The 12950-nt window shown below is 35.0% G+C and overlaps 1 protein-coding gene across 1 annotated transcript in view; it reads right to left on the bottom strand.

Annotated features, from left to right (window-relative positions):
- Positions 1 to 12950, bottom strand: part of LOC143389129 (neuron navigator 3-like) — a 133303-nt gene that overhangs the window by 16572 nt on the left and 103781 nt on the right. The window contains 4 exon segments of the mRNA XM_076842401.2: positions 312 to 431; positions 8554 to 8682; positions 8684 to 8935; positions 9621 to 9729. Coding sequence (XP_076698516.2) covers positions 312 to 431; positions 8554 to 8682; positions 8684 to 8935; positions 9621 to 9729 — 610 coding nt within the window.

Raw genomic sequence — 12950 nt, 5'->3', positions numbered from 1 at the left:
AGTAAATCAGAGGGTATTTGCATTAGAAAAAAAAGAAGAATCAGCATTTTCTCAAATATAGAAAGTAATTCTGTTTATAATTTTACTTTTATAGAGATTAGAATCATAAGTCTTCTCATCAGCAACACAATTTTTCACTATCACAAAGTCAAAATGATCTCGCTAACTAAATCACTTTAGTTTTCAAAAAATTCCAAAATGATCATCATGTCAAAATAAAGCCTTCTTTGTGTCTTCTGTAAAACCTTTGTGACCTTATTTGAGAAAATGCCTCACACACTCCTCACCATCACATATGCTGACAGAATTACCTGTCTGCATCCACGGTCACATCATGAACACCTCTCTGGATGACATCTCTTGAAGTAGTTGTGTCTGGTATTCGGTTCAGACTCCGAGTGTACAGGTTGAGCCCTCCATTTGTCATGTACCTGAAGAAAAATGTCTAATGAATCAAGAGCAAATTAAAGGAACCCCTCTATATAATTTTAACTTAATAAACAAATTGTATTATCGATTTTCAGTAATTGCTCCAAATAAATTATTAATATTTTTCTGTATAAAACATTTTCCTCATCAGAAAGAAGTAAAACATCTTTTCAGTTTCATTAGAAAATCAGTGTTTCTTACTGCAACAAGTAGCCTAATATAAAACTTGTTTTTCTTTTTTGCTATCAGTATTTTGCACAGGCTGTGCATAACCCTCACAAAATAAGAAAATGATGATATAATTTTGTAAATACCATTTTTGAAGAATTATAGGTCATAGGAATAATGGAACATTACTAAACTTACTTTGATAAGTAACAATTATGCCACAGTTGGTCACTGTCATAAAATAGTTGTTTCCAGGACCCATTCTAAATAGCTTACTTTAATAAAGTCACATTATTATCCACACTTCAGAAATGAAGAAAACAAATGCTAAAATGTTAAGTACTTGCATATGGTCACTCAACCAACCATGGCAGAGCTGATAAATGAATCTAGAAAAGTTGACTAGAAACTATGATCTTAACTACTATGCAAAGTGATCTGAGATGGAAGGCCTACTAATCCCCCACTTCCTGTCTTTGAGATCACCCAACCACCACCATGCTATGGGGATAGCAGGTCTAGATAGTCAGCATACTCTTAGATAATGTTGCTTCCTTGGCTACTGAGTTTAAATCATGGTATTTAAACCATATGGATATACATCTCCAAAACTGTTTTGTTTAGAATTGCATGGTTGCAATGTGATGTGATGTAAATAATGTGATGTTCTTTTGTGACTTCTTTCACTTATATTCACTTACATTTTTCACAATTTGTTCATTTTGATGTATAACATTTTAGAGCTGTAGAGTGCCACTTTATAACTGCACTATAGTTTTAAAATTTATTTGACTATCAATGTGAGTTGGTTTTAGTCTTGTAGATGCAAACAGTGTTGCCATAAATGTTTATGGGCATGTTTCCCTCTGTTTATTGGCAGTAGTTTATTTAAGGTCTATATTTGGGAGCAGGATTTCTGGGTCATACATATATAAATATATCCTATTTTACTATCCAATGCCAAATAATGTTTAAAATAATTTCAGAAATAAAACTCCTGTTGGTGGATGGGACAGTTCATTATTTGAGAAATTTGCCAATATTTGGTATTTTTGTATAACCTGAGACACATGAAATGATGTCTAATTTTCATTTTAATTTACATGTTCCCCATTACTAAGTAGGTTGGTCATACTGTTATTTTGTTATAGGCCATTTATGTTTATATAAAACGTATGTTAATGTGTTTTGCTCATTTTCTTAGATTCTACTTTTTTGTTTTGTCTTCCTCTCTGATACTAGTCATTGTCTAGTTAAATACACTGCACATATGAAATTAACCTTGGTGATTTTGTCTTGATCATTCTTGGTATGTAATATTAACTTTTCTGAATAAAAGGAAGGTTGGCTTAAGTAGCTTTCTAATTTCACATAGCAATAGTCCCTGTTATGTCTGTGAAATTTAAAAATTGTGTAGTAGGTTGCTTTTGCAGACTTTTGCTCTAGTGCCCTCTACCACTTTTGTTAGGACCTTCTCCGCTTGCACCTTTATTGCCAGCCACTCTCTCTTCAGTGTGATTCTACTCCCAACAGTCAGCCTCCTGTAGGTCTTGTCCTGAAAGAGACCCATGGTTGGGCCATTTGAATACTTTACAGGTTTTAGACTGCTATATTCCTGTCATAAAGTGACCATCATCCCTCGCACTCTTGACTAGTCAAGTGGCCCAAATCCCTACCAGCATCAGCCAATTTCTGTGTGCTTTAAGTTAGTTTCTGTTTGCTATTTGAGGCTCTTTTCTCTTAGTATCATCAGATGTCCCTTTGCTATCCTCTGTGTCTTCTTGGGAGTTGAGACAGTACCTTGTCATCATCTTTGTTGTAATTAATTATCTTCTCCTTTTTAACTCTCCCGCCCTTTGGCTCTCTTCCAGTCGGGTTCCAGTCTGTCCTCTTAAATATCATGACATAGTGGCCCAATGAGATAGTCTACCTGCCCAAGCTTCTCTCTGAGCATCTAGGGTTTTTTTTTTTTAATACAATCATTAAAAAAAAAAGTTCATAGCAGTCAGCTATTATTAGTATAGTTTTCTTTGCTAGCACATTTGCAATAGGGGGCATCTTTTCATGCTATCTGTGCTGATGTATAAATTTTAGGATGATGTATCAATCAACTGATCAATCATAAAACACTGCCCAGAATACAATAAATAATATGCCATTGTTGACTAGTGCTGCCAGCTGTGTTTTTTTTTACCATTAAAATTTCTGTCTTCACAAAAAATGGCTCACATCTTGAGTATGAAATCAGAGGCAGAATTAAGATTAGGAATCAGGGGCTCACCAGAAGTCCTCTTAGTAGTTCAGGCACCCTGATCTTCCCACTGTTATGCATACTGTAGTCATTCAAAGTTTACTAAAGGAGAACTTAGGAGGCTAAAGCAAAGCCTTCTTAAATTCCATGCCTCAGAATTCTTAAATTATTTTGTATTTGAGTCATGTGGTTTGAGGAGAATTTTAATTTAAGGTTACATGCATTGCTTATAATATTTAAAACCGGGATGCCTAAAGGTAACTTCAATTTCCACCCAATTAAAGTCTGTAACTTTTCTCCTAATTTTCCAGTGTTCCTTTTCTCTTTATAAATGAAGACTTTTTCACACTCATTATAAATAAGAGGCCTTACTCTGACTAATTCCTAATTACTGAGAGATTCACATTCCCAAGTGTGTAAAGTAATTTCAAAAAGAGAAGAGATAAGTCTTTGCATGCTTCAAGAAATTTTGAATTCTCAGAATACCAATCAAGTAATTTTTTTTATTTCTACCTAGAACACATGAAAAAAAAAGAAACTTCATTCCCATTTGCACTGACTTCATGCATTCTTAGGGTTACATGAGGGGAAAAAAAATCCTAAATCAAACATCCTCATTTTTTACTGTATCTATTAAGACTTTTGTTCCTTTACACAGTAAAACATACCTTAAAAAACTGTCAAGAGAAAGTGAACTTTTTGATTTAATATTTTTATGAGTTGTTACACAGGTATTTCTGAGCCCCTTTTATGACTTAAAGAAAATATCATCAATTTAAATGTTTTCTAGGATAGCTCCATCTCTTTCATCTCCTGACATTTAAATTCTAAGCTGAGGTACTGGGCTCCCTCCTGCAGGTGCCAAGAAGGGCACATTACATACACTGGTGAGCAATGTGTCACACCCCTGGCTATCCTTCAGTCAGTATCCTCCAAACACCCTTGAGCTGAGACCATCCCCATCCCGTCAACCATGTCTAGTCATCCCCACACAGGAAACAGCACTGACTTGAGCTTTAAATTTCATTCTCCTGCCCTCTCACATGGAAAAGAAAAAAATATATAAGCCCATGCAGGTAAATATCTCCTGAGGAAGCTTTCAAACAGGATTTGGGGTATTTGTGACACGGGACATGTGGGCCACCAATGCCCATTTAAAGAGACTCCTTTGTGAGACTGTCCAAGGCATTCTTTGAAAGATTCAAGGAACAAAAATGAAGGCGTATAGAAGTATGAAGCAGATTTCAAAGGAGCCATGAAACAAGTAAGAGAGGACAAAGGATCTAAAACATTTTCTTTTTCTCAATAGCCAATTCAGCAGTCTGGCCGTGTCTCATCAAACCAGCTTCCTCCTCCTGTGCACACAGCTGAACCATATTTTCTTGCTTCTCTTATAGTTGGATGTGGCCATGTGGTTTTCTGGAGAGAAAATGTGGGTGGAATTCATCTGCAAAATGTCCAGGCCCGGTGCAAACAAAATATTCTTACACCATGGTGCTTCATCTCTTTTGTCATTTGCCTACTGAATATCAATGTCCAAGGTGACTTGATAATAGTAGAATTACCATCTTACTCTCTGAATGACTATGTGGTGTACCTGCCCTAACTGCAGGTCAACAACACCAGGGAGGGTTTTATGCAAAGGAGAATGAGCTTATTTGTGCTATGTTACTGAAATTTTTAGATTGCTGTGTTACCAAAATTAGTATTACCGAATACAGGTAGTATTCTAGAAAAGACCAAATGTTCCTGAGGAAGGTATGCCTGTAATATACATTCCTAATGAGAACTCAGTTGTTTAAAATAGTTCCTTAAAATCAGAATACTTATGCACACAAAAACACACACATTTACTTATTAAATAAATAAGCACTTACACAAGTACAAAAAATGTTAATATGTGAACTTGGGTGGTTAGGTACTGTGTATCTGTTGTTTACTATTACACGCTCAGTGCCCAGAATGTTGCTTCACACACAGAATGAACTCAACAAATATTTTTGTAATATACATACACACACATACATATATATATGAATATATATAAATATAGAGATATAAATATATTCTTCTATAAGAATATATATAATTGAATTTATATATACAAATATGTCAATATATGTGTTATGTATGTGTATGTGCATATGTGTGTATGTATATATAAAATATATATGTACACATGTATGAATATAAAATTGAATTTATATATATATATATATATAAAACTTATTTATATATATACATACTCACACACACACACACACACACACACACAAATGTGTGTATATGTTTATTAATTTATGATTTCCCTTTGTACATTCTTTCCCCAGGAGGCCTCATGCCTCCACAATGTCCACTATCTTCTACTGAGATATCTCTCTCTCCTGGACACTACTTTTGCTTTTTTCATAAACTATATCCTACTGTTTCCAATGCATCTACACCCTCAACAAAAAATCAGCTCCCTCTCTCATCCTATTTTCTTCAATGGTATCCTTTACTATCTCCCGTGTTTACAATGTAGGTATCTTGACTGATTTCTTTACCTCCCATATATCCTCATGTGTAGTCCATCATCATCCCTGCAAAATTTTTTCTTTCAAGTGCCTCCCTCATCAATTATTTTTCTCCCTTCACCCCCACAAATGCCTTCTAACCTTGAATCTGAACTCTTAATATAGTTCCAGAGTTTCTCATTTGTATCCATTTTCCACCAAACAGGTCTTTCAAAAACTATCACCTTCTTCATGTCCTGTTCTGTGACTATTTCATAATCTCTATGAAGTTGCAGTTTCCACTGTTGATAGTACACAGTTCAAACTTTCTAGGATGATGATGTTGAGGCCTGTTTTGACAGTCCCCAGCTCTTGGAATTTGTCCTTAAATATTCATCTTCCATGCCTTTCAATTAGGAGAAAGAAGACTGAATATCATCTGACCCAACTCTCCCACTGGTTCTAAAAATTATCTTTTTGTCAAGTTTACTGAATGGCTTACACCTTCTGTATTTAAACTTTTCTTACAAATTTTCTCTTTTAGCATATTTTCTTCATCTACAGTTATTTAAATCAGGAAACAGAACTAAACTCCTTTCTATTTCATACCAGAGTTTAGCACTTTCTTCTAATTCTGAATTTAGCTCAGTTTTTATCTATTGAATCTCTCAAAATTATCCACATGTTGTATTGCAGATGCTCCTCTGATTTCTGATTTAAGCTGCTCCCATGATGCGCTGTGTGCATAAATGCACTCAATCCTTATCATTCACAACCCTGCATTTGTGAATGTGCCTACTTTTCTAAATTTTATTTGTATACTCAAAATCAATACTTGCTTTACTTTCATAGTCATTTGTGGACATATGCAGAAAAGTGAAAAATTCAAGTCTCAGGGGTTTTCAGGTGAGGCCAAACAAGGGAACACTCGATCTACTTGTTTCAGCTCTCATAGCACCCAAAATGTCCTATTCATGGTCTAGTGCCACCTTTTCACATTTTGGTCCTTTCTATTTGAAATCTTATGACTTAAAACACCCTCTAGGTGTGGTGCAGAGGTGCCATCTGTGTTCCTAAGTGCGAGAAAGGCTAAGAGGTGTCTCACAGAGAAAATGCATTAGACAAGCTTCATTTAGACATGAGGTGTGGCATTGTTGTTTGTGATTTCCATGTTACTGAATCAAGGGTATGTATTCAATAAAGTGTGTTTAAGCAGAAACACTCAAAAAACACAGTTATATACTGATTATTTAATGAAAATGTAACCAGAAGTTTGCAGGAACCTAAACCTATTCTTCCCCTAGGAGCAATGGTTCAGTGCTCACTAATTCAGTACTTGTGTGTCTCATATAATAAGACAAAACTACCAGGAATAATGAAATTGCTTATATATATATATATATATATATATATATATATATATATATATATATATACACATATATATATATATGCACATATATAAATATATGTGCATACATAGAATATATATTTGTATATAAAATTAAATATTCATTCAATGGATTTGAAGAGTGAATGTAAAACATGAACATACATATATATTCACATTTAAAGAAATAGAAAAAGAATGGAGAAGATAGGAGGGAGAACAGAAATAATGGAGAAGAAAAAAGGGAAATATGAGGGAAAGATTATGTCTCGGATATTTCTATGTTGCCATGATGTTCCCTGGACTGGGTATTCCCTTCTAGGACACATTACATATGTATAAATATGCTAACTAAAAACAAGTACAGTTTCTATTATATTAACTATAAGAAATGTAATGATAAGAAGGAGGATAAAACTATCAAATACTTAATACTGTGCAAACTTTGGGATAAGTGAAATTTTGTTGATGATTTCTTTTATTCTGAAAAACTTCATGAAGGTGCTATAATTTTATTCTTATTCCAGCTAACAAAAATAAGTAAATAAAAGAACTGGAGTAACACAAGTTCCAAGTTCCCAAGGGGTCCAATGATATAAAGGAATTTGGTTTTCACTCTGATTCCAATGACAACCAAACTACAATCTACTCTCCTCATCATTCATTTCCCTTATTCTAAAATTGTTTAAAACTCCAATAGGGTGAATACCAGAATATCATAGCAGAGCAATACATGTGATCAAAAGCTCTTTTTTCTTTCTTTCTTTCTTTTTTTTAGTTTTTGTCATCATTCAAACATAAGCTTTTCATCAATAAAATCAGGGAGGGTTACCCATATGGAAGAATGGTTTCTTGCACTGGTCCTCTAAAATGAATAAAGATTGAGAGTAGGTCAAATCCCAGACTCACATGAAAATTACAGGTAAAGTTCATTGGCAGACTTTTCCATAAATTACAGAGCCTCAGTTTTTAAGTCATACATACCTGGATTCTAAAGCAAGTCTGGCCTTTCCTATGTACACCATTTGGGCCAATTGGGCTCTGTTTCATTATATGCAAGAATGTCTAAAAATCTCCTCCCCAAAAGGGTTATTGCTGGAGCGGTGATTAAATGAAATAATAAATTTAAGCACTTTAACAAAATATGGTAGATAACAGGAAGTGCTCAAAATGGCAATTATTAGTAGAAGACAGTTTAAAAGAATACCCTATGCCTGCATTAGGGCTCATTCTCTGATTAAACCAAGGATTCCAAACTGTCAAAATACAGGGGAGAATATAATAGAAGACAGAAGAAAAACAAAGACTAAGATTTTTTAAAAGTTTGATACCATTGAAGGAGAATATATTGATCAAAACTTTCTACTCTAAAATTATTTTCCCTCATTTAATTGGAAGCATATAATCAAAGAATGCTAGAAAAAAATTTTTTTCTCTTCAAAGCTGTTAGAGGCAACCTGAGCCAAAAAAGAAAGTCAAGAAGTTCAGCAAAGCTCCTCCTGTCTTCTTCCCACATCCTTCACTACAAAATCTGTTACTGAGAGCATGTGAAAACCACTCTGAAAAATACAGGCCGCATGGGTTTCTGAAAACTAACCAAAGGAAAATTTACTAGCTTAAATAAAAAGAATCTACAGAAAACTCAGATATTTTACTTTCCATGTATGGGCAGAAGAAAGACTCAGAAACAGTACTGTATACCTTGGATTGTTTGCTTTTCTAAGGATCAGGTGAGTGAAACTCCCATGTTTTCACAGGAATGTATTCCAAGAGGCCACCTCCCCTCCTCACATAGTGCTGCTGAGATCAGGACCACTTACCCACTGTTGATGTCATCAGTTCTGAGACTTTTCCCAAGAATATCACCATCGCTCATATATCCACCAACATCCACTTCAGAAGACATGTCTAGGTCGCTGCTTGCTTTCTCGCTCATGTCAATCTGTGACGTTTCCCAGCCGTGAGACGGCAGCTCTGTGGAGAGGAGTTGTGTACATGAACCTGGAGGGGTCAGTGTGGATGAACCGACTGGTACCGCTACGCGGGTAGCCAGCACCCATGGAGGGAGCATCGCCCGCCTGCAGGCGGGGACATGCCTGGCCCAGCCTCCAGATCATGGGAGTGGGTCGACTTGTCAGGTTAGGTATGGTCCGTCCATTCACTTCTGTTGTCACGGTGCTGTCAAATGTTGTCTCCAGGGTGCTGTCAAATAAAAAGTGAGAGATAACCCACCTCTGGTTCACTAGGGCCACAGACCAAAAATGCACAAAGACAAGAAAAGAACACAGTCTCATTTTTTAGCAGCATAGTACTTTCATGAAAGCTAAATTACTCATTTGTGATTCTAAGCACCTCTGCAGATGTCAAAATGTGGGAAGGGAAATTCATTTGCAGTTATTTTTTGTTTGTTTGTTTGTTCTTTTAAAGGAAATGTCATCATTACATTTTGGATAAAAACCAATTTGTTTCACTTTCCCAACAAATTCTAAGCTGAACCCACTGTAACCTTCTGAGACCTATCTTGAAAATTAATTGCAATCATGCTTGAATGATTTCTATCACTCCTCCCTAGGCCCATATTAAAGTTTCTGCCACTCTTCTCTGGGACAGGCATGAAAATCTTAGTTGTGATGGGGTAGTTGCAGCTGCTAATTCAGTTTGAACAGCAAATTATACAGAAGAGATGGATAAGGGGAAAAATCTCTGGGTATATGCTGAGAATTTTCAGTTCAAGGATTATTGCTAATTGATTATCATGTAAAATTCAAATGAGAAAATACTAAAAGATAAGTGAAACTTCTTCTGTATCATTATTAGAGAAATGAAGTGTTTGACTGTAATTGTTTTTTTCTCTATTGGCCCAAAGATTCACAGAATTGAGAAAAACCTGTGGCTTATTTGGGTCCCATGAAGACTAGACATAGTTTCTTCTAAATTCTGCCTCAAATCTGCAATGTTTTTAACTGTTCTCATTCTTCTTGCTTCAGGGTCTTCACCTGGAAGAGAAGAATGATAATAAATTCATGCAATTAATGTTCTTAGGATAATTTGTACACATAGCCAGGCAATATAAGCCCTCTTCTTAAAAGTCAAAAGATAGTTAGGAAATTCCAAATAACTCTTATCATCTGAAAATTAGAATTCTTCTTTCTACAAATAAAATGTGAACAGAAACAAATGTAACCTCACAAGTAGTAACATTTAAGTGGAAAAAAACATTACAATAACACTTATAGTTCTATGACCCTAATCATTGCAAAAATAGTCACTCAGGAATACACTGTATGTCTCTATGGCTCAGGAGGTGGAGGCAGGAGGGTTGTGAGTTCAAAGTTAGCCTCAGCAAAGCAAGGTGCTAAGCAACTTGGTGAGACCATGTCTCTCTATAAAATACAAAATAGGGATGGGGATGTGGGGATGTGGCTCAGTGGTAGAGTGCCCCTGAGTTCAATCCTGGGTACCAAAAAAAAAAGAAAGAAAAGAAAAAAGAAAAAGAAAAGAAAGAAATACATTGTATGTGGCTTAATCTAAAATTGAATGATATAAAGGATTATTTGTATATTAATTGTCTCAATAATGACCTATACTTAGAATGGGTAGGGTAAACCTGCTCATGTAGCAAGTACACATTTAGATTTTAAAATACATAAGAGGCCTTTTCTCATAGAAGCTAAATAGCTTTCGTGAGTTTTTAATTTTATTAGACTCCTGGACCAAGATTCATAATATTGGATGTCTTTATTTTTAATTACTTCTCCACTTTCTATAGTTTACCAAAATCCACACTGGTGACACTAGAATTCAAGTAAAGTTCTTGAACCCCAAATGTCTGTCTAATGGATATGAGTCAAATCGCTCTGCGGGTATGGTCAAGGCTGGCCTGCACACAACCATATACGTCATTTCGCCATTAAGCCATTTTGTTTATGGCTATGAAATACTTTCCAGTAAAGCCTCCATTTGAAGCTCGTGGATCTAGATAAAAAGAAGAACATGAAAAGAAGAGAAAACAACATGTTTCTTCTGTTCCATTGGGGTGGAGAGGGATGGGAACTTCTAGGCAGCTATTGGATCTGCTAACACTCTTCCTTAGCATTCAGGCCACACTTTAAAAATATATAACAAATGTATCTACTGAACATCCATAATCACAGATTTGGTGAGGATTTCAGAGATGGTTCCATTTGACCTGTCAGCCACAGAACTCATTCATGTCTCATGGGTAGCTCAGTCACCAGCATCTGTCTAAAACTTTCATCATCAGAGGGGTGTCCACCTTTCCTTCCAGTAGTAGGCCAGTGTCACTGTGAAAACGTTAAAGGGGGACAAGCAATAATTTGTCTTCCTTTAACTTCCATCCAATAGGCCCAGGGGCTTTGAAGCTAAATAGACAAAATATATTATCTTTACATTGCAGCCACTGAAATCTGGGGAAAAAAACCCTGCTAATTCCTTTATTATCTTTTTCAGCCAAACATCACTACTTTGCTCATTACTCCTCATCCTGGACGTTTGCCAAAAACAATCACCATTCTGCTGCCGGTCTATCAATCTGTTCCTTTTATTTTACAAATTATTTGAACAATTGAAACATGCTTTATAATAGCATTATTTCACACTTTGGAAGTACTAAATAACTTCAAGTAAAGATATTTTTCTTTCTTTCTTAATTTAATGAGAAAGTGTTTTCTTATTAATTTTTAACAATCTTATAGAGATAAAATACACATACAATTTGCACACTTAAAACATACAATTTGCTTGTTTTCATTATATATTTAAATATATAGAGCTATTACTATAGTTAATTTTGGGACATTTTCATCATTTCAATAACTAGTCTTTGGCTATCACCCACTCCAAGCCCTGTGAAACCACTAATATCTTTTCTTTTAAAAAAATCAAGTAAACATATTTTAAGGCATAAAAAAATACATTTCAAGACCTCCCACACATGTCATAAACTTTTCTACATTAACTCAGGTCATGAAGCCTCTAATCCCATAGATGAACATTTATTTTAGAACTGAGAACTGTTGAAAACCCTAGAGATTCTGACTATATCCTCCCTGGAAATTCTTCTGCTTATCTTCTTAACATGATGTATTATATTTGAGAAATAGTTATCAATAAGTCTTTCACTTTCAAATAATCTGGTAGAACTTTGAAGGAAAAAAACAGAGGTTTTATAAGGAAATTTATAAAGAGTAGGAAATAAATATCATTATATACAAAGGGAAGGCAGGCACTACAAAGTGATTTATTCAAACTGGATCAAAAATAGTGAAGAAGCAGGTAAACTGGAGAAGTAAACCCATATACAATCTTTGATTTTAGGCGAAGGCAAGAAATGCAAACTCATTAAAGTCTAACAGTATTGAGAGGACTTGAATTGGAGGGAGGAGAAATATGTTACATGACAAGTGCTAGGTAACACCATCACATGCCACCCATCCCTTATTCCCTTCCCTCTGGGAGAACATCTATGAGATAATCAGGCTGCATCTCAAATGCTTGCATAATATTAAAGTTGATATTTGAATTTTTTCATTATCTTTTTAATGTTCATTTTTAGAACTTTATAGTTTTTTCGCTAAATACATTTTTTTTACATCTGCTCTATTTCTATTTAAATGTCTTTTTTCTAGATAGCACCTTGCATATCTCCAGTTGAATTCACTGCTTGGCTATTTGGTGTCCCTTGTGTTCAGTAGCAGAACCTCCCTCTCTCCTTTGATGTTTTCCATCATGACCTCCATTTATGACATTGCACCACTCACGATAATCAGACATGTGGTCCTTGTCCTCCCAACAATTACTGAGAGAACCATAATCATTGTCTTATTTATGTCATGTAAGATAATAACCAAAGCAAAATATATTATTGTAAATGTTTTTAGTGACCCACAAAAGGCCATATAAAAACTAAGTGCATTTACCAATTCCTTTAGGATTGATTGCTCAGTCTGAACTGTCCTATAAATTTGTATTCAAATGATGTATGTCTAGGAGATCTTGGGAGCAGGGAATGGAAAAGGCTGATTATGAAGGCACACATAAAATTAGATGTTTACTAAATACATAAAAGCAAAAACACTTACATGGAAGATTTATTTAGTCACAAAAATGTTGAATCTCTTCCCATTTGCATAATCTCAAAGTCAACTATTATTCCTGAAGGACACCTCTGATGTGTCAGACACCCTGGTAGGGATTT

The sequence above is a fragment of the Callospermophilus lateralis genome, unplaced genomic scaffold (genome assembly GCF_048772815.1).
Source record: "Callospermophilus lateralis isolate mCalLat2 unplaced genomic scaffold, mCalLat2.hap1 Scaffold_43, whole genome shotgun sequence".
NCBI lineage: Eukaryota > Metazoa > Chordata > Mammalia > Rodentia > Sciuridae > Callospermophilus > Callospermophilus lateralis.
This window is presented reverse-complemented; position numbering and strand designations above follow the sequence as displayed.